The 23,324-nt window shown below is 40.9% G+C and overlaps 1 protein-coding gene across 1 annotated transcript in view; it reads left to right on the forward strand.

Annotated features, from left to right (window-relative positions):
* The window catches only part of FAM189A2 (family with sequence similarity 189 member A2), a 76,749-nt gene that overhangs the window by 36,961 nt on the left and 16,464 nt on the right, over positions 1-23,324 (forward strand). The window contains exons 3-6 of the mRNA XM_027549430.1: positions 7,073-7,183; positions 20,227-20,355; positions 21,821-21,928; positions 22,062-22,195. Of these exons, the coding sequence (XP_027405231.1) occupies positions 7,073-7,183; positions 20,227-20,355; positions 21,821-21,928; positions 22,062-22,195 (482 nt within the window). The remainder of the gene's footprint in view (positions 1-7,072; positions 7,184-20,226; positions 20,356-21,820; positions 21,929-22,061; positions 22,196-23,324) is intronic.

Genomic DNA, 23,324 nt, shown 5'->3' on the forward strand with positions numbered 1-23,324 from the left:
GGGGGGCAGTTATGCATCACAAGTGTAAGAACAAGTTGCTGCTACTGGAAATCAGTGAAACACATTTTGTGAAATTCATTTTATAATAAAAAGTCTTCCCCACAAAGGCAAAACGCCCATTGTTAGCAGTAGTAAAATTGGTTGCCTAGTATTTTGCAGCATAGAAAAGATTTTCATGTACATCATTTTGTGTTATTTCCTCATTAATCTTGGGAAGTACCTGGGATGATAGATCTTTTTTTTAAAACGTATTATATTGATGTATAGTTGATTTACAGTGTTGTGTTAATTTCTGGTATAGAGCAAAGTGGTTTAATTATACATATAAGTACATTATTTTTCATATTCTTTTCCATTATGGTTTATCATGGGATATTGAATATAGTTCCCTGTGTTATACAGTAGAATCTTATTGTTTATTTTTTCTATATATAATGGTTTGCACCTGCTAATCCCAAATTCCCAGTCCATCTCTCCTTTACCCTCTCTTCTGCTTGGCAACCACAGTCTGTTCTTTATGTCTGTGAGTCTGTTTCTGTTTCATAGGTAAATTCATTTTTGTCATATTTTAGATTCCATGTATAAGTACTATCATGATATTTGTCTCTCTCACACTTCACTTAGCATGATAATCTCTAGGTCCATCTATGTTATTGCAGATGATGTTATTTCTTTCTTTTTTGTGACTGAGCAGTATTCAATTGTATATATCTACCACATTGTCTTTATCCGTTCATCTGTAGATGGACATTTAAGTTGTTTCCATGTCTTGCATATTGTAAATAGTGCTGCTATTAGCACAGAGATGCATGTATTTTTTCAAGTTAGAATTCTGTTCAGAATATGCCGCAAGTGCGATTGCTGGATCTTATGGTAACTCTATTTTTTGAAAAACCTCCCTGCTGTTTTCCATAGTGGCTGCACCAATTTACATTCCTACCAACACTGTAGGAGGATTCCCTTTTCTCCACAGCCTCTCCAGGATTTGTGGTTTGTAGACTTTGATAATGGTTATTCTGACTGGTGTGAGATGATACCTCATCGTAGTTTTGATTTGCATTTCTCTAATAATCAGTGATGTTAAGCATCTTTTCATGTGCATGTTGGCCATCTGTATGTCTTATTTGGAAAAATGTCAGTTTAGATCTTCTGCCCACTTTTCAATAGGGTTTTTTGTTGTCGTTGAGTTGTATGAGCTACTTGTTTATTTTGAAAATTAAGCACCTGTCGGTTGTATCATTTGCATGTATTTTCTCCCAGTAGGACAATAGACCTTTCTAACAGATGAGAAAACCAAGTCTTGTAGAGATAGAGATTGTCTAAGGTACCATGGCAAGCAAGGGGAAAGCCTGAATTTGAACCAAGTGTCCTGATGAAAAATTCAGGTGCCTTCCACAAAGAGAAATCCAGATCACATGCAATGATTTTTTAAAGGCAAAAATTGTTGACAATAGAAGAAAATACCAGTATAAGAAATTCTGCTTTCAAGGTATAGCTGAATGGGCTTTTGACTATGATGTTCTTTACTAGTAGCTGATTTTTTACTGTCTTCTGTTTGAGAAGACTGCATCTGGTGATAGATGGGGTGGATGTTTGAGTCTTGGAAGTTATACCATTATAACTAGGTAAAAGCCAGATGAGTCCATTCTGAAGGTCCATTTAAATCCTGAGTCCCGTATAACTCCAATATTTCATAAAGTTGAGCCTGATTTAATCTCTGAAAGACATTGCTTGATATCCTAATAGCCACCATGTCTGATATATGCTACAGTGATCTACACTAGAGTGATTAGGTGACCATTTGGCCAATGTTTGGCCAGAGTTATAATAACAGTAATAAAAAATCCATATCAGGAATAAAGTTGGGAAAGAGTGCATGGCAATTTTGTACACAGCCTGTGTGCCTTGGGGCAGGTCTTTATTCTGAGGTTTGCAGGTGGCCATTCTGGTGCTGTGACTTTGACTTCTCACTAGCAGCCCCTCCACTGTAGAAGAGAAGCCAACCCATTAGGCAGTGCATCCCTGGGGCTTTCTCTCATCTTTATTGTTCTGACATTATATGATCTCACCCTGCTGTCTTGACAGCTGGACTCAGAATTTTCTTCCTTATTTAAAAAAATATATATTAAGTATAATTTATATAAACCCCAGATCATAAGTATTCAATTAGCTAAGCTTTGACAGTTGGATACACCATGTAGCCAATATCCAAAACAAGAGAGAAAACATTTTTATCACTCCAGAAAGTTGCCTTATATCTTCTTAATCAGTCCCCTCACATCACACCTCCTCTGGGAGGGCAACTGCTCTTCTGATTTCTCTCACCATGATTGTTTGTCTGTTCTTGAACTTCATGTAAGTGGAATCATACAGTATCTGGCCTGTTTTACTCAGTGTAATGTCTTTGAACTGCATGTTGTTTTGTGTATCACCAGTTTGTTACTTTTTACTGCTGGAGGTATTCCATCATTTAAAAGTACCACAATTTGTTTATATATTCTTCTGTTGTTGATTATTAGAGCTCTTTTCATCTTTTCATTTTTGGCCCAGTTTGAATAATGCTAAAGTAAACGTCCTTTTGTAAGTCCTTTTGTGGGCAATTGCATTTATTTCTTTGGTCCATTCCTAGCATTGAAATTGTAGGTATATATTCGGATTTTTTGCAGATAAAAAATTTATTCATTTTAATTGGAGGATAATTACTTTTCAATATTGTGATGATTTTTGCCATACATCAACATGAATCAGCTGTGTGTATACATGTGTCCCCCCATCCTGAACCCTCCTCCCACCTCCCTTCCCTCTGGGTTGTCCCAGAGCACTGACTCTGGGTGTCCTGCTTCATGCATTGAATTTGCACCGATTATCATTTTACATATGGTGATGTACATGTTTCAGTGCTATTCTCTCAAATCATCCCACCCTCACCTTCTCCCACTGAGTCCAAAAGTCTGTTCTTTACATCTGTGTCTCCTTTGTCGCCCTGCATGTAGGATTGTCGTTACCATCTTCTTTGTTGTTCAGTTGCTCAGTCATGTCCGACTCTTTGTGATGCCATGGACTGCAGCATGCCAGACTTTCCTGTCCTTCACCATGTCCTGGAGCTTGCTCAAACTCATGTCCATTGAGTCAGTGATGCCATCCAACCATTTTGTCCATTGTCATCCCCTTCTCCTTCTGCCTTCAGTCTTTCCTAGCATCAGGGTCTTTTCTAATCAGTTGGTAAAGTATTCACTTCAGGTAGCCACAGTATTGGAGCTTCAGCTTCAGCATCAGTCCTTCCAATGAATATTCAGGATTGATTTCCTGAATCAGGTAGCCAAAGTATTGGAGCATCAGCTTCAGCATTGGTCCTTTCAATGAATATTCAGGATTGATTTCCTTTAGGGTGGACTGGTTTGATCTCCTTGCAGTGCAAGAGACTCTCAAGAGTTTTCTCCAACACTACAGTTCAAAAGCATCAATTTTGCTCAGCCTTCTTTATAGTCCAGCTCTCACATCCATACATGACTATTGGAAAAACCATAGCTTTCACTATATGGACCTTTGTTGGAAAAGTCATGTTTCTGCTTTTTAATATGCTGTCTAGATTGATCATAGCTTTTCTTCCAAGAACTAAGTGTCTTTTAATTTCATGGTTGCAGTCAGCATTCGCAGTGATTTTGGAGCCCAAGAAAATAAAGTCTGTCACTGTTTCCATTCTTTCCACATCTATTTGCCATGAAGTGATGGAACCGGATGCCATGATCTTAATTTTTTGAATGTTGAATTTTTAAGCCAACTTTTTAAAGCTGTGTCATATTGCATTTCTATTCCCAGTTTTTTAAGGAATCTCCACACTGTTCTCCATAGCAGCTATACCAGTTTGCATTCCCACCAGCAGTGTAAGAGGTTTCCTTTTTCTTCACACCCTCTCCAGCATTTACTGTTTGTAGACTTTTAAACTTTTTGACGATGGCCATTCTGACCAGTGCGAGATGATACCTCATTGTGGTTTTGATTTGCATTTCTCTAATGATGAGTGATGTTGAGCATATTTTCACATATTTATTAGCCATCTGTATGTTTTTTATTTTAGAATAGTTTTAGTTTTACAGAAGTGTTTCCCAGGTGGCACTAATGGTAAAGAATCCACCTGCCAATGGATGAGATGCAGGAGACGAGTGTTCAATCCTTGGGTTGGGAAGATCCCCTGGAGTAGGAAATGGCAGCTCATTCCAGTATTCTTGCCTGGAAAATTCCATGGAAAGAGGGTCCTGGTAGGCTATAGTCCATGGGGCCTCAGAGAGTCAGACACGACTGTGTAAGCACAGTTTTATAGAAATATTGCATAGATAGCACAGAGTGGTCCTTATACCCCATACCCAGTTTCCTCTATTATTGATATCTGACATTGGTATGGTACATTTGGCACCATTAATGAACCAGTATTGATATACTGAAAGTGAAAAGTGCAAGTGCTAGGTGCTTAGTAGTGTCCAACTCTTTGCAACCCTGTGCACTGTAGCCCTCAAGGCTCCTTTGTCCATGGAATTCTCCAGGCAAGAATATTAGAGTGGGTTGCCATTTCCCTCTCCAGGAAATCTTTCCAACCCAGGGATCGAACCCTGGTCTCCTGCATTGCAGGTAGATTCTTTACCGTCCCAGCCACCAGGGAAATCCATTGATATATTGTTAACTAAAGTCTATACTCTTCAGAGTTCCTTAGTTTTTGCCCTCTGTCCTTTTTCTGTCTATGATTCCATCCCAGGACACCACATTACATTTAAGTGTCATATCTCCTTGGGATCCTCCTGACTGTAACAATTTCTAAAACTTTCAAGTTTTGAGGACCTTGACTGTTTTGCAGAATACTGGTCAGGTATTTTTTAGAATGTATTTCAATTGGGATTATCTGATGTTTTCTCATGAATCGACTGAAGTTTTTATGAATTTGGGTGAGGAAGATCACAGAGTAAAGTGCCATCTTTATCAGAAATGTCAAGAATGTTGGGTGTCAATATCACTTATCAGTAATATTAACCTTGGTCACCTCATTAATTTACTGTTTGTTTGGTTCACTGGAAAGTTACTCCCCCTCCTCTTTCCATATAGTTTTCTAAAGCGTTGGTACTATTTTATACTTGGCCAAGCAGTGTTTGAGAGTCCACATGCTCCTTATCCTCACCAACACTTGCTCTTGTCAGTCTTTAATTTTAACCATTCTAGTTAGGGTGAGGTAATCCCTCTGTGGTTTTAATTTGCATTCAGTGATGACTGTTGATGTTGAGCACTTTTTCATCTGCTTCTTGGCTATTCATATATCTTGTTTTGTGACATTTCTGTTCAAGTCTTTTGCCTGATTTTTTAAATTGAGTTATTTGTCTTTTTATTATTGAGTTGGGGAGTTATTTGTATATTCTAGACATAGCTTCTTTATTCAATATAGGCATGAAATGTTTTCTCCCAGTCGGTGGCTTGCCCATTGATTTCTTACTGATGTCTTTTGATGAGCTGGATTTAAGATTCTAATGAAGAGATTTGAGGTCCAGTGTTGGGTAATAGACTCTCACCCATTCTAAATCTGATGCTGCTAATTTTCAGTTATGAAGATTAGTGGTGGGCTGGTGGGTATAAGGATTATAGCTATCTTTTCTTTTCAAGTCATCTGATATTCATTAAAAGAAAATTTCCAAAGACAAGTTCAAGATTTCCCATAGTAACAATAATTGTGTTGTTCAGTGAGAAGATTCCAGATGTATTAGGTCTCTTTGAGTAGCAACTGCCAGGACATGGAAGAAACCCATGTAAGAAGACCATGTCCTGTCTTTTGCTAATTATGAATTCTCATTTCCCAAAAAGCTTAGGCATGATCAGGGATGACAGTAAAAAGGGGGCTCTTGCATGGGAACACAGTGCAAGTCAAGTTTACAGACAGAGAGGAAGCTAGCCTGGGAAATGGCAACACAGAGGCCACTTCCAGCATTTTCCCCAAGATTTGGTGACAGGGCGCATAATCCTTTAACCAATTAACAAAAAAGGAGAGAAGCAGAAGCCAGACTTGGTGAAAAACAAGTCTCCTTGTTCATCGGTCAAGAAAGAGTCTTCAGTCAGGTTCAGGAAGGGTCTGGATTCTTAGACTCAGTTGTTTACAGTTCTTAAACTCCTCTTGGAGAGGAAAGAAGAATTCCTCTTAAGAAAAGGGACATCATGTAATATTGAATATTGACTCATTAGTTGGGTCTGGGAGATATTTTCAAGCTTCTTGAAATACCAGTAATAAGGAAAGAGCTTTCTCTAGACTTCACATGTTAACTCATTTACCAGCCAGTCCTGACATATTGACTTCCTGAAATGGTGCTTGGTTCTAAAACTGATAATCATTAGTTTCAATCTTTCGTATTTGCAAAAGATTGAAAATCTTTCAGGTTTTCAGTCTTCTGCAAATATGTTTGAAAAATCAGGTTGAAAAATCCTTTGTAGTTTCTAATTTGTGCTAAGTAAATACTGACTTCTTGATTGATTTATGTCAATTCTTAATCATTTAGCATAGTATTTGTAATATTTAACTTTGGAGATGAGTACTTGGAAGATCATTGCATGCCTTTTCTTTAGTACCAATGGTGTTTGGAACTGAAAAAAAGACTCACCTTTGTTTTATTTTTACACATATACTATGATTTCTGGCTGGTAATGGCTCTGAACTCCTTGACTTTCCTGGATTCCATGTATGTTCTAGAATTCTCCATTTATCCAATTACCATGATTCTATAAAATTTGGAAGAAATAACAGTGGCTCAAGGAGGAAATAGCCATGGCTTAATGTCATGTACAGCTAAAAGTCAGGATTCTATTATTTGCAAAGAGGAAGAAAAATAGGGACTTGAAATTGAGAAGACTTGAGGGTCAGTGGCATTCCTTAGCACAATTTAAAGCATTCTAAAAAGTGGGGGGGAAAGTTTGTCCATTAAAAACATGATTCTGACTTTTTTTTTCCTTTAGGAAAAGAATGAGTCTTTTTACTTAGAAAGAAATCTGTCTCTGAATTTAGCCGTCATCTCTTCTCTAACTGCCTCTTTTCTTGCTGTTTCAGGTGAATCTCTTTGTGCTGCTGTCTGTGGTGTGTGTCCTCCTGAATTTAGCCGGATTTATTCTCGGCTGCCAGGGTGCTCAGTTTGTGTCCAGTGTGCCCAGGTGTGATCTGGTAAGCTGTCCTGAAACATCACTTTGTGCCTGTGCCAACCGTGGCCTGCCCAGCATTCTTGGGTGCCAGTGTGTGGCTGGACACAGGACCACGCAGTGTCCTAAAGTGAGACCTGAAGTTGGTAAAAGAAAGTGCGAAAACAAAATAAAGAACTAACTGCTAATTATTTTACTCAGATTGTTGATTAGTTTTTCTAAAGCAGGGACCAGCCAGTAGAACCCCCAAACCACAGAATATAATGCATCATTAGTCAGTGAATAGATGGATCAGTTGTCCACGGTCAGGATCTATCTGCTCTTGTCTAAAGAGGAAAGATGGATATTATCAGAATTCAGGTTAGCAGTCCTTTATCTGAAACTTCTGGAGGCCTTTCAGCGTTCAGAGTTTTTCTAGTTTTTAGAAGATAAATGTGACACATAGACTGTTTATTCTTTAATACCTCAGTGGAGTTGGGAGACAGCAGACTGTAATCAAAATTTTTGGTGTCCAGAGCTTTGAGGATTTCAGAATCATAGATAAGAGGTTGTGAACCTGTACTATCCCATTTTTTTTTTCTAATTGTGGTAAAATATACATAGCATAAAATATACCATCTTAACCATTCACTGGTGTTGAATACATTCACCTCATTGTGCAGCTAATCCTCAGAACTCTTTCCATCCTGCAAAGCTGACATTATACATTTTATTTTATTTAAAAAATTATTTATTTATTTATGGCTGCACTGGGTCTCATTGCTGCGTACTGGCTTTCTCCAGTTGCAGAGGGTGGGGGCTCCTCTCCGCTTGCAGCGCGTGGGCTTCTCATTGCAGTGGCTTCTCTTGCGGTGCATGGGCGCAGTTGCCCACTGCATGTAGAGTCTTCCCGGACTAGGGATCAAACCCATGTCCCTTGCATGGCGGGCAGGTTCTTGACCACCAGGGAAATCCAACACTATATATTTTAAACTGCTACTCTCCATTCCCTCTTCCCTCTGGCCTCTGCCAACCACTCTTCTACTTTACGATGCTACGGATTTGACTGCTCTGGTTGTCTGATATAAGTGGGATCACCCAGTATTTGTCTTTTAGTGTTTATTTCACTTAGTATAACACCCTCAATACATCCGCATGTTGTAGTATGTGTCAATATTTCCTTTCTTTTTAAGGCTGAATGATAAATATTTCACTGTATGCAGAGGTCACGTTGTGTTCACCCTTCACCCATTGGAGGACACTAGCATTCTTTCTACCTTTTGGCTGTTGTAAACAATGCTGTCATGGAAATGGGTCAATTCTCTGGAGTATGTGCCCAGAAGTAAAATTTCTGGCCATCTCTGAACTTTTTAAGAGGACTTTTCCATCACAAATATCTCCCTGTGGCAAAAAGCAAAAGAAGTGGACTCCTGGGAATTCCCTGACCATCCAGTGGTTAAGACTCCATGCTCCCAATGTGGGGGCCACCGGTCAGGAAACTGAGATTCAGCATGTCTCACGACATGTCCCCCCCTCCCCAAAAGTGGACTCTCTATGAGTTATAGTAAGCCTCATCTATTTGGAATTTGGTTCCATGGCATTCTCACCCAGTCAAAACCAGCAGGATGCAAGTGAAGAAGGCCACCATGTCTCTTACAACACTATGATGGAATCCGTGCAGGAAGCTCATGATCTCCCCAGATGGGAAGATTCCTCAGGGACTCAGTAAAAACTTGTTGCTCTTAACAGTCCTTCACAGTTTTAAAAAAGTTTTTGTCATTTTGTTGCTTAATAACCTTAAGTTTTGGAAGCACAGGCTCACAGTGCTTCCTGATGTTTAAGGCCCTCTATGACTTGCCCTTGTCCCTCTCTCCCACTGTAATCAAGCCCAAGCCCACAAGCCACCTAGGTTCCTGCCCTACTTTGCTGTTCCTGGCAATGCCTCTCTCCCCTGACCACTCCCTGTCCTTTACTTCTCTGTTCATCCAAATAGGATCGGCCTTTTAATGCCTCATTCAACGATTATCTTTTAAAGGAAGTAGTCCCTGATCCCCAGAGAAGATAATCTTCCAGAATTCCTGTCTGTCCATCTCTGAAACATTTCTCCTTTTGTTTTTCTGAGCTAAAGGTGTTCATACACTTGTCTTTTCTCTTGTCCTGTTCTGGAATCTCCCCGAGGACAGTGTCTGGCTCTCCATCTTCTGGGGAGTTTTCAACAGCACCTCCTCGCACACTTCTTTATATACACAGAGTTCCCAGAAAAAAATTTTAAACAAGGCTCGATTTCCCTGTCACTAATCACACAGAAAATTGGAAGGGACAAAGAGAACAGACACAGCAGAGAAGTGAAAAGTCATAATACACTGAAAGGTAATTCAACAAAAGAGTAGCATCTATTCTATGCAAAACACCATACTAGAGACTGCAGAGACTAGAAAGAAAAGTCAGGCATCATTTCTGACCTAGAAGTTTATCACATAGCACGGGGAGTGGGGTCACTGCGCCAAGTGCTCGATCAGTGTATGTGGAGGGGATGAATAAACGCCCACATGCAAAGCCAGGGAGACTGCATGAAGCCATCAGAGTGAGACATGGTGTTCTGGGGATGCAAAAGAAGAAGGTCTTGGACCCTTGGGAAGGTGGGAAAATACCTGGAACATCGGCATTTGAGATGGGCCCTGAACGATAATAAGTAAAGGAGTGAGTTGAAGCCAGGAGAGGAGAGGATTCCAAGTGCAGTGGTCAGAAGTTAGCCCAAGTGGTAGATCACTGGGGGCTCTGGGACAAGCAGAAGCCAAACTGCAAGGTGTAAAGGTCCATACGGTTGACTTTTCTGAGAAATTCTGTGGTTCTTTACCTTGACTGCTGTTAGAATCACCTGGGGAACTTTTTAAAAAGAATATCTAAGCTTGGGCCCTATACTCAGATATTCTCAGTTGCCCTGAAGTGGGGGCCTGGACATCAGTATTTTTTTTAAAGCTTTTAAATTTATTTTTAATTAAAAAAATTTCCCACTACCACAAAACCAACTCTGAGATTGTTTCTGATTATATGATTGTAAAAATTGAACAATCCATAAAAGTGTGGGATGGAACTTAAAAATCATTTGAAACCTCAGTATTCTGGGATATCATAGTTAATCATTTGACGCTTTTTGTGTGTGTATCTTTATGAATAAAAATTCATCAACAGGACCGTATTGTAGTTGGTTTTCATTAGAGAGCCTGTTTGACAAGTGGGGTCTTTCTGAGGAAGAGATGTTTTCCTTCCCTCTTTGCCTCACCACCCACATGTCATTCCAAATCCACAGTAATAAGCTGGGGGTTTCCTTTCATGTTTTCACGCTTATGTAACCTTGCATAGATGTGTCTGGGTGGGGCTTTGTTGTTGTTCAGATGTTCAGTCATGTCCAACTCTTTGTGACCCCATGGACTCTAGCACGCCAGGCTTCCCTGTCTTTCACTATCTCCTGGAGCTTGCTCAAACTCATGTCCATTGAGTCAGTGATGCCATCCACCAATCTCGTCCTCTGTCGTCCCCTTCTTCTCCTGCCTTCAATCGTTCTCAGCATCAGGGTTTTTTTCCAGTGAGTCAGCTCTTTGCTTCAGGTGGCTCAAGTATTGGAGCTTCACCTTCAGCATCGGTCCTTCCAATGAATATTCAAGATTGATTTCCTTTAGGATAGACTGGTTGGATCTCCTTGCAGTCCAAGGGACTCTTAAGAGTCTTCTCCAGCACCACAGTTCAAAAGTGTCAATTCTTCAGTGCTCATCCTTCTTTATGGTCCAACTCTCACATCCATACATGACTACTGGAAAAGTCATAGCTTTGACTATTTGGACCTTTGTTGGCAAAGTAATGTCTCTGCTTTTTAATATGCTGTCTAGGTTTGCCATGACTGATTTTTCAAACATGGAATCTGTTGTATCCACTTATCTGTATATTGTTTTTCTGACTTAAAATTACATGAGGTACAGCTCTAACATCTTTTTTCCCCCTTTGAGCAGCTCAGTTCTCTGTTTTCTTGTTGTCTGTTGTGGTTTGGGTTTTGGCTGATAAAAGCAATGCTGCTATGAATACCACTCTGCATATCCCCACAGGAGCTGTTGACCTAAGTGGGCTAGTCTCCCAGGACAGGGATTGTTCTTCTGTTTGTCTCATCTTTTTATAGCTCATTCAGCCATTTGATGATTTTATTCTTTTTTTTTTTTAATTAAGATAAAATTTGCCAACAGTTAAATGACCAGGTCTCAAGTGCACAGTTCATCAAGTTTTGACCAGTGTGTATATTCATCATGACAAATACACTCCTGTTCAGACAAGAAAGGGAGCATTGTCATTACTTTAGAGAGTTCTTTGCTGCCTCCTTTCAGCCAATTTCAACTTTCTCATAGGCAACCACTGTTCCAGTTTCGTTCACCATAGATTAGTTTTGCCTGTTCTTGAACTTCACACAAGGGAGTCATGTGGTATGTAGCTTTTTGTGTCTGACCTGTCTAGCTCAGCATTATGTTTTTGAGATTCATCCATGTTTTGGGGGTCATATCAGTTGTTTGCTTTTTTTCAAAAATTAATTTATTTTAACTGGAGGCTAATTACCTTATAATACTGTAGTGGTTTTAGCCATACATTGACATGAATCAGCCACAGGTGCACATGTGTTCCCCATCCTGAGCCCCCCTCCCACCTCCCTCCCCATCCCATCCCTCAGGGTCATCCCAGTGCACCAGCCCTGAGCATCCTGTCTCATGCATTGAACCTGACTGGTGATCTGTTTCACATATGATAATATACATGTTTCAATCCTATTCTCTCAAATCATCCCACCCTCGCCTTCTCCCGGAGTCCAAAAGACTGTTCTTTACATCTGTGTCTCTTTTGCTGTCTCAAACATAGGGTCATTGTTACCATCTTTCTAAATTCCATATGTATGCATTAGTATACTGTATTGGTGTTTTTCTTTCTGATTTACTTCACTCTGTATAATAGGCTCCAGTTTCATCCACCTCATTAGAACTGATTCAAATGTATTCTTTTTAATGGCTGAATAATACTCCATTGTGTATATGTACCACAGCTTTCTTATCCACTCATCTGCCAATGGACATCTAGGTTGCTTCCATGTCCTGGCTATTGTAAACAGTGCCGCAATGAACATTGGGGTACATGTGTCTCTTTCCCTTCTGGTTTCCTCAGTGTGTATGCCCAGCAGTGGGATTGCTGGGTCATATGGCAGTTCTATTTCCAGTTTTATTAAGGAATCTCCACACTTTTCTCCATAATGGCTGTACTAGTTTGCATTCCCACCAACAGAGCAAGAGGGTTCCTTTTTCTCCGCACCCGCTCCAGCATTTATTGTTTATAGACTTTTTGATAGCAGCTACTCTGACTGGCATGAGATGGTACCTCACTGTGGTTTTGATTTGCATTTCTCTGATAATGAGTGATATTAAGCATCTTTTCATGTGTTTGTTAGCCATCTGTATGTCTTCTTTGGAGAAATGTCTCTTTAGTTCTTTGGCCCATTTTTAGATTGGGTCGTTTATTTTCCTGGAATTGAGCTGCAGGAGCTACTTGTATATTTTTGAGGTTAATTCTTTGTCAGTTGCTTCGTTTGCTATTATTTTCTCCCTTTCTGAAGGCTGTCACCTTGCTTATAGTTTCATTTGTTATGGAAAAGCTTTTAAATGTAATTAGGTCCCATTTGTTTATTTTTACTTTTATTTCCATTACTCTAGGAGGTGCTCTTTATTTTTTTTAACCAGGGCAATATTTCATGCTATAAAAATACCATAACTTGTTTTATCAGTTCTCCTGATAATTGGGTTGTTTCCAGTTTGGGGGTATTATGAACAAAGCTGTTGTGAAAATTTTTGTGTAGTTTTTCTTGGTTGACCTGTTTTCATTTCTGTTGAGTAAACACACAGGTGTAGAATTGTTGGGCTGTGTGGTGGATGCATGTCTAACTTTGTAAGAACTGCTAAATGTTTTTCTGAAGTATATGGGGAATAAGTATATTTAATTTAAAATGTGTGGACAGTTCCTTTATTAAACGGCTTTAACTTACTTTTCCACCAGTAACCCTCCACCTACAACATGCTACTCTAATTTTTACCAGTCTGATGGGATTGGATCTAAATCTCATTGTTACTTTAAGTTGCAGTTTCCAGATTGATAGAGGTGGTACATCATTTTGGGGAAAACTTTACAGAAAATTTTAATATGTGGCTAGGGTAGAGAACTGTAGTACTGATGGATGATGGGAGGAAGAAGATCTTCTATTTTTACATTTAAAGTTGCTCAGTCGTGTCCGACTCTTTGCAGCCCCGTGGACTTAAGTCCATGGAATTCTCCAGGCCAGAATACTGGAGTGGGTAGCCTATCCATTCTCCAGGGGATCTTCCCAACCTGGGGATTGAAGCCAGGTCTCCCGCTTTGTGGGTGGATTCTTTACCAGCTGAGCCATAAGGGAAGCCCAAGAATACTGGGGTGCATAGCCTATCCCTTCTCCAGGGGATCTTCCCAACCCAGGAATCAAACCGGGGTCTCCTGCATGGCAGGGGAATTCTTTACCAACTGAGCTGTCAGGGAAGCCAGAAATAGACACTTGCAGTTTGTTTCCTCCTGGCGCTTAAGAGAGAGAGAAAAGATGTCTGACACTTGCAGCCTCTTTCCTCCGTTTGGAGACCCCAAGCCTTCCTACTTGTTACCCTCTCATTCCCCCCTTTTCTTTTAGGAGAACTATGTTGCCTAGGGAAAGGTACATCATCCCTAAATTGTTGAGGCAACATATTCTCCTAACCCTCATATTGAGGGTCTCTGATCCAGGGGCCCCAAATAGTAGCTGGAGGAAGCTGCTGCAGTGGCAGGAGTTTGAGCAACCATTTATAACTTAAAAGCCTTCATGTGGCTAGAAACAAATCCAGTCACACAGTTACAGATGCAGGCAACAAACAGCAAAAACAGAACAATCAGCAAAGTTAAAAGTCACATTATGTCCACAGTTAAGGTACAAAGCGTTGCACCAGTCCATTTTAGGATAGTTAGATGTCATCCGATTAAGAAGAGGCATCACATATGATTGTTGCTGTCAAAGGTATTCACAGACTTACAGAAAGTCTGAAAGATGGATGGTTTACATTTAAGAATGGGGAGATTCTTAAGAGATGAAAGAGAAGTTCAAATAGATTTTCAGAAATATTGGGCAGAGATGGGATTAAGAAGGCAGGAGAAGGATTAGAAACAAGAAGAACAAGAAACACAAAATGCATGGTTGCTTAGAACCATTTTGTACAGAGCCTAAGGGCTTTCCTGTATTCACTGGGCAAGGTGATAGATATTCATTGTTGTTTGCATAATGATTAACTTTCAGATACCATCTCTTATTTAAAGGAATTAATTCTCACTTATCTGGAAAAATTTTGCCATCCAAACTGGCTCACCCCGGAAGTTTCAGATAGTTGAGGTTTCCATATATTTGGATGTCCACGGTTGTGTGAATTACGCAAGTGTGTGTACAGCCCACACAGGACTGGTTTCCCTCGTATTATAAAGCCTTGGGTCAAGAATGGACTCATGTAGGAAGGGAGTACTTTGTAAGATGACACCTAATGTTACCTGAGGGAGGTAAAACTAGGTAAGATATTGAGGCTTCAGTTCAGTTCAGTTCAGTCACTCAATCGTGTCCGACTCTTTGCAACCCCATGAACTGCAGCACGCCAGGCCTCCCTGTCCATTACCAACTCCCGGAGTTTACTCAGACCCACGTCCATCGAGTCAGTGATGCCCTCCTGCCATCTCATCCTCTGTCGTCCCCTTCTCCTCCTGCCCCCAATCCCTCCCAGCATCAGAGTCTTTTCCAATGAGTCAACTCTTTGCGTGAGGTGGCCAAAGTACTGGAGTTTCAGCTTCAGCATCATTCCTTCCGAAGAAATCCCAGGGCTGATCTTCAGAATGGACTGCTTGGATCTCCTTGCAGTCCAAGGGACTCTCAAGAGTCTTCTCCAACACCACAGTTCAAAAGCATCAATTCTTTGGCACTCAGCTTTCTTCACAGTCCAACTCTCACATCCATACATGACCACTGGAAAAACCATAGCCTCGACTAGACGAACCTCTGTTGGCAAAGTAATATATCTGCTTTTGAATATGCTATCTAGGTTGGTCATAACTTTTATTCCAAGGAGTAAGCGTCTTTTAATTTCATGGCTGAAGTCACCATCTGCAGTGATTTTGGAGCCCAAAAAATAAAGTCTGACACTGTTTCCACTGTTTCCCCATCTATTTCCCATGAAGTGATGGGACCGGATGCCATGATCTTCATTTTCTGAATGTTGAGCATTAAGCCAACTTTTTCACTCTCCACTTTCACTTTCATCAAGAGGCTTTTAGTTCTTCTTCATTTTCTGCCATAAGGGTGGTGTCATCTGCATATCTGAGGTTATTGATATTTCTCCTGGCAATCTTGATTCCAGCTTGTGCTTCTTCCAGCCCAGCGTTTCTCATGATGTACTCTGCATAGAAGTTAAATAAGCAGGGTGACAATATACAGCCTTGACGTACTCCTTTTCCTATTTGGAACCAGTCTGTTGTTCCATGTCTAGTTCTAACTGTTGCTTCCTGACCTGCATACAGGTTTCTCAAGAGGCAGGTCAGGTGGTCTGGTATTCCCATCTCTTGAAGAATTTTCAGTTTATTGTGATCCACACAGTCAAAGGTTTTGGCATAGTCAATAAAGCAGAAATAGATGTTTTTTCTGGAACTCTCTTGCTTTTTCGATGGTCCAGCAGATGTTGGCAATTTGATCTCTAGTTCCTCTGCCTTTTCTAAAACCAGCTTGAACATCTGGAAGTTCACAGTTCACATATTGCTGAAGCCTGCCTTGGAGAATTTTGAGCATTACTTTACTAGCGTGTGAGATGAGTGCAATTGTGCAGTAGTTTGAGCATTCTTTCGCATTGCCTTTCTTTGGGATTGGTACGAAAACTGACCTTTTCCAGTCCTGTGGCCACTGCTGAGTTTTCCAAATTTGCTGGCATATTGAGTGCAGCACTTTCACAGCATCATCTTTCAGGATTTGAAATAGCTCAACTGGAATTCCATCACCTCCACTAGCTTTGTTCGTAGTGATGCTTTCTAAGGCCCACTTGACTTCACATTCCAGGATGTCTGGCTCTAGGGGAGTGATCACACCATCATGACTATCTTGGTTGTGAAGATCTTTTTTGTACAGTTCTTCTGTGTATTCTTGCCACCTCTTCTTAATATCTTCTGCTTCTGTTAGGTCCATACCATTTCTGTACTTTATCGAGCCCATCTTTGCATGAAATGTTCCCTTGGTATCTCTAATTTTCTTGAAGAGATCTCTAGTCTTTCCCATTCTGTGGAATGAAGCAGGGCAAAGACTAATAGAGTTTTGCCAAGAAAATGCACTGGTCATAGCAAACACCCTCTTCCAACAACACAAGAGAAGACTCTACACATGGACATCACCAGATGGTCAACACCGAAATCAGATTGATTATATTCTTTGCAGCCAAAGATAGAGAAGCTCTATACAGTCAACAAAAACAAGACCAGAAGCTGACTGTAGCTCAGATCATGAACTCCTTATTCCCAAATTCAGACTTAAATTGAAGAAAGTAGGGAAAACCACTAGACCATTCAGGTATGACCTAAATCAAATCCCTTATGATTATACAGTGGAAGTGAGAAATAGATTTGAGGGACTAGATCTGATAGAGTGCCTGATGAACTGCGAATGGAGGTTTGTGACATTGTACAGGAGACAGGGATCAAGACCATCCACATGGAAAAGAAATATAAAAAAGCAAAATGGCTGTCTGAGGAGGCCTTACAAATAGCTGTGAAAAGGAGAGAAGCAAAGGAGAAAAGGAAGATATAAGCATCTGAATGAAGAGTTCCAAAGAATAGCAAGAAGGTATAAGAAAGCCTTCCTCAGCGATCTTGAGGCTTACACAGCTATAATTAATGGAAATTGCATTGTGACCCATTGAAAAACACGAGTTTGGTTCCTGCTTGGGGAGGGTGGGTCTTGTGCACATGAACAGAATGGAGATGTGAGAAGAATGAATAATCTGTATTAGCTGCTGCTTTGTTATACTGAATAATGCTGTTAGTATTAAAACAGGAAGTTCTCAGCCAGAGACTTTCAAGGAGGAAGCCCATTACCTTCTGAATTTAGCCTGGTGTAAGGATATTATTAACTGTGGAAGAGGGCCAAGGGAAAGTCAGCCATCCCTGAGGGGAAAGAATAGTTCCCACCTGCCTAGGGAAATCCTGTGTGAATGGCCACAGTAATTTTCCTTTAGAAGGAAGACTCTCTTACAGATATTAACAGCAGGATATACCTTCAAAAATGTGAGACAATGAAAGAAGAATTCAAATACAAACAGCTTTGTGCCTTTGTGTGTGGAGTTGTGGATCTACGTGTGGGGACATTGCTGAGGTAATGATCTCTGTGGATAAACCAGGAAAAGGCAGAAACCAAGTGTCTGTGAACTGATACATTTTGGAGTCCATGGAGGTGACTCTAGTTGTAATTTTTTTAATCAGAGGCAAAAGTTATATCAAAATCCGCATCAGTGTTTAATACAGTAAGGCGTCCCTTTCAATATGATTTAAGGACAAGGAATAAAAAGTGTTCTAGGACCCATGGAGTTCTAGAAGAGGCAAAGCTACTCTCTCTCTCTCTCTGCTGCACCTTGCGGCATGTGGGGATTTGGTTCCCCGACTGGGGATTGAACCCACACCCCCTGTCGTGAAAGTGTGCAGTCTTAACCACTGGACCACCAGGGAAGTTCCCGAGACAAAACTAATCTCGATATAAAAAATATCCAAGCAGTGGTTGCCTTTAGGAGGGTGTGGGCATGGATCAGTGGGGAAGGGGCATGAAGGATTTTCTGTGATGATAGGATCTTCTGTATGTTATTAAGTGTTTGGGTTACGGAGGTATATGCATGACCCAGAGTTCCTTGAGTGGTGCGCTTATGATTTGTGTATGTAAATTCTGTGTGTGTACACACATTTCAGCTCAAAAGAAGAACAAACCCAAACCAAAAAACGTGTAATCCAGCCGTACAAAGTTCTCCCCTTGGCTTCCTAGTCAACTTGCATTAGAAGGAAATAAGTTTCCTCCTTGGGCTTCCCAAGTGGTACTAGTGGTGAAGAGCCTGCCTGCCAGTGCAGGAGATGTAAGAGAAACTGGTTCTGTCCCTGGGTGGGGAATATATCCTGGAGGAGGGCATGGCAACCCACTCCAGTATACTTGCCTGAAGAATCCCAAGGGCAGTGGAGCCTGGCAGGCTATAGTCCATGGCGTTGCAAAGAGTCAAACACAGCTGATGTGACTTAGCACACAGCACGAATTTCCTCCTAATTTGGAAAATACCATGAAATTTGCCACTAGGATTAGACAGTAAGAATCTTAATTAGAAAAAAGACTTTTTTTTTCTGTTAAGTAACTAAAAAGCAGAGACATTACTTTGCCAACAAAGGTCTGTCTAGTCAAAGCTATGATTTTTCCAGTAGGCATGTATGGATGTGATGATTTTACTATAAAGAAAGCTGAGTGCCAAAGAATTGATGCTTTTGAACTGTGGTGTTGGAGAAGACTCTTGAGAGTCCTTTGAACTACAAGGAGATCCAACCCGTCCATCCTAAAGGAAATCAGTCCTGAATATTCATTGGAAGGACTGATGCTGAAGCTGAAGCTCCAGTACTTTGACCACCTGATGCCAAGAATGGACTCATTGGAAAAGACCCTGATGCTGGGAAAGATTGATGGCGGAAGGAGAAGGGGATGACAGAGGATGAGATGGTTGGATGGCATCACCGACTCAATGGAAATGAGTTTGAACAAGCTCCAGGAGTTGGTGATAGACAGGAAAGCCTGGCGTGCTGCAGTCCATGGGGTCGCAAAAAGCTGGACATGACTGAGCAACTGAACTGAGTTAAAACATTGTAGACATTCAGTCATTCTTAAAGATGCCTGAAAAATTTTGCAGCTAGTGAAGTCAAAACTGCCTCTGTATTTTAACAAGTATGAAAGAGGTGTGGCCTTTCTTTTTAGCCAAAATGATATAGCCAACTTTAACAGCTCAAGCTGCAGAGTAGGTAAAAATGAAACTCTGTTCCCAAATTATGGGTCTTATTAGCCCAGTTCAGCTGATATGTATGTTCCCAACCTGACTCAATAGAAACTTGGAAAAGTGACCAAAAGTTTGCAAAGCATCTCACTAAAAATATATGAGATTACTCATCAGTGATGTTATCACTTCAGATATCACACAACTTGTGCAAGAATCTGTGAACATATTAAAGATGTGAACTAAGAGATCTATTTAAGCCTACGTGGTTTAGGGCTACTGTTCACCACACAGACCCTGAGCTCATCCCAGGCACACAGTAGACTGAACTTCCTTGCCCTCTTGGATAAGTGGGACCATGTGATTTGTTTTGGAAATGAAACTGAGTTCATGCAATGAGTGTCATTTCCTAAGAAGAAGATTTAAGGTAGGCTGACCAGAAGTAGCAAATCTAAAGGCACCCAACTAAATTTGAATTTCAAATAAACAGCTAATAGTTTTTTTTTTTTTTTTACTGTAAACTTAACTTGTGCAATATTTGGGACGTACTGACTCTAAGGAATGATCTGTTTACCTGAATTCAAATTTCACTGAGAATCTTGCCTTTTACCTTGTAACCCTGCTTCAATAAATACCAGTGTACAATTCATCAGGTGCTCTTCATGTCTCTAGCATAGCGATCCTCAGTCCTCAGATAGTGGATGCTCCATCATCCTTGGACCCCACAGCAATATGAAGAGCAGAGCCCTCTGCTGACCTGCAATGGACATATAGCACAGTCAAGAAATAACCTTGGTTGATGAAGCCACTGAAATTTGGGGGCTGGTTCTTAACCACAACATGCCTAACCTATCCTGACTGCTGTAGATATTGCTTGACCCTGAACCCAGCCATAACTCATTCTGTGATATTGCTGCTCCATGGTGTGGCCCGTGTATTTTTACTTAATACTTAAATTACTCTTCTGCCTTTTCCCCTTAAGGTGGACTTAGGTGAAGGCAAGATTTGCTTCTGTTGTGAAGAATTTCAACCAGCCAAATGCACAGACAAAGAAAATGCCTTGAAACTCTTCCCGGTTCAGCCTTGTAGTGCTGTTCACCTTCTCCTCAAGGTATCTGGAATGGATTCCACTCCTAGCCAGTAAACACACCACGGAGACCCCGAGGAAGGCAAAGCTCCCTGAAATATCCCTATTCTGTTACCTCCTTCAAATAATGCTGCTAAAAGCAGATATGAATGACTCCTTTTCAGTGACCCAGAGACAGAATTGAGAGCAAAAGGGACCACAGGTTGTTTATTGTTGCCTCTTAAGTTATGAATAGATGGCTTATTTGTGTTCAGAATTATAAGTTAGTAAAAAAGGTAAAGGAGCCTAAATACATACACATGTCTATGTGTATGTGTATAAATTTACACATACATCCCACGATGTGGCTACACATACATGACATAGTTTTAGCAGAACCTCTGAAGTGCATGCCCATCTGTCACTGTTCTGATGCTCCTTTGTTGACCTAAATGAATCTTGTGGGCTACTGAGTGTTGCTGTTGTAAGACGCTTAGGCTAAGGAGATGTATTGGCCAAAAAATGAAGGAGAAATTCAAGACACTACCTCTTGTTTAATAGGCTGCAACTATACTAAGCCAAAGATATGAAAAACAAATGAAACCAGCTGAAAAAAATACTGGAGAAATGGATAAAAATAATGTCCTGACTTAAGGTCTGTTAGTCCATTGAGTGACAAGATCAGTTGGTAAACCCTGAGATACTAGTTTTTGGATGGTCCCTCCCTGATGGCTTCCTTTAAATCTTAGTTTTGGGTTTATTTTTCATGAAGAAGAGGAATCTCTAAGCAAAGAGAGAGAAGCTGCCAGCTCTCGGAGTTTATGGAGGCTGTAAAAATGGCCTTCTTTCTTTGGCTTCTGGATTTTTGGTAACTGAGTCACCTCCAAACTTTCTGAGCCAGGACTTTGCTTGGGGAAAGCCCCACTAAGAAGCCAGGACTGTAGCAACAGAATTGGCTTTGCTGCTATTTTGAGGCATGTGTTTAGAGGAGACAAGCCCTGTTTACACTCGGGCTGGCCTGCTCCCTGTGTTATCCTAGTTGGTTCCCTGGGGCAGCTCTGCCACTGGTGCCTGAAATAGAATCTGTGGCCACCAATGAAGGAGCATGTTGTCCTGGTGGGAGGCTGCGGGAGCATGGAGGTTGGGACTCTGTCACTGGAGACACCAACTTTAGAAGGAAAATTCAGTACCTTCCGGGAAGAGACGTTTCCAGACAGGATTCTGATGCAAAAAGAAATATGGTAATATCATGTCTACCCGGGACAAGAATCTTCTAAGATAGGGGTTTAAAATTAAGAAGTACACACTGTTATGTGACAGTCTTATTAACAGCCAGCGTTTGTTTGGGCACCTAGCATGAGCCAAACACTGTGTAAGTCCTTTAACATGCATTTTCACATTAGTATCAGCCTCCTAGGATAATGTTGTTATTAATCTTTGAAAGTTTTAAAGTTGCATTCTGGCCATCAGTTTTGAGATACTCAGATGCATCATTGTTTCCTGGTTCCAGAAAGTCCTTTTCACCCTGTGTGCCTTGAATGCCCTGACCACCACCGTCTGCTTGGTGGCAGCCGCCCTTCGCTACCTCCAGATCTTTGCAGCCAGAAGATCCTGCGTCGTAAGTCCATACAAGGTGGCAGCCTATCGGTGACGCCGCTGAGCCCACCCTCAGATCTTTTTGTGTCATCTGTAGCCTTTCTCCCTGAGCCTTTGTAGCGGAGGCTGTTGACTAACAGATGTTGTTTGATTAGGATGAATCCCAGATTCCTGCGGAAGAAGTGGAGGAACACAGACGTGTCCCAGACCCTGATGACTTCGTGCCGCCAGTGCCTCCCCCTTCCTATTTTGCCACATTTTACTCGTGCACACCCCGGATGAACCGCAGGTACCCTCCCTTAGTACCCCTACCCATCCTCCCAGTTTTGAGGCTCGAGGGTCAGAACTCACGCCATGAGCTCTGACTTCTCTCCAGAGTCTAGACATTGTGTTATTTTCCAGGATCTTCTGGTTTTTGTTTTCCTTCTCTCCTTTTTGGTCTGACAAATTACATGAAACCAAAGAAAAGTCAAGCCTTGACCTAAGGATATAGTTTTTCAATTTCAATTACCTTCCCAGGAAAACTGACACCCGGTGAGATAACTACTGTAATTTGACATGATTGAGAACTGCTGTTATCCTGGAAACACGCTCATTTGGGCCAGATCGATATTCATTGTAACACCATCAGCAGGTCTTGAAATCATGAAATTCTTCCCAGCCATTAAAAAAAGATTAATTATTAATCACATCTCCTTGGTCTAGGGGAAAAAAAAAAAGACACCATGTTTATGCTCCTTTTCAAATTCTAGCTCAAAATTTTATTGTCTGTTTCTTAAATCTCTAAGATCATCATCTGTAGAACAAAATGCCACGTGCATTGATTTGATTGTTAGCCACTTGTAGAATTGTACCTTTCTAAAAAATCAAAAGACTTCGTTTATTCATTCAACAAACATTTGATCCATCCTCTACTGCTTACTAGTCACTGTACTGGGTTCTTGATATTCAAAATGAGTTACACTGACTTCCTCCCCCTAACAAGGAGCTCACAGTCTAGGTCATTAAAACTGAGTGTTGGAAGGATCATAATAGTCCTCAGAAGGAGGTTCTGAGTGCAGGAGGGGAGGCTACCTAACCTGGAATGATGGGTGGGCTGTGGCGAGATTCAAGGAAGAGTCAGCTCGTTAGGGTTGGCCTCCTGTATAAAGTGATGCTCTTAGTCTGAATGTAAAGGATAAAGCAGACCTATATTTAAACTTGTAAAAGAAAAGCGTAGAATTCTACAAGAAAGACTAGTGTCTTTCCATTGCTAGTGAGAGGGCCAGGAATTTCTACTTTTAACCCGAGGTACATGTGGAGAGTTGTCAGACGAATTTGGTGTCAGGCTTGGGGTTTTGGGAAATCCATTTGCTAGTGCTCAGGACAGCCACGTGTGATTTTCAGAGGTCACTAGTGGCAGCTCCCACTCAGATGCT

The sequence above is a fragment of the Bos indicus x Bos taurus genome, chromosome 8, assembly GCF_003369695.1.
Source record: "Bos indicus x Bos taurus breed Angus x Brahman F1 hybrid chromosome 8, Bos_hybrid_MaternalHap_v2.0, whole genome shotgun sequence".
NCBI lineage: Eukaryota > Metazoa > Chordata > Mammalia > Artiodactyla > Bovidae > Bos > Bos indicus x Bos taurus.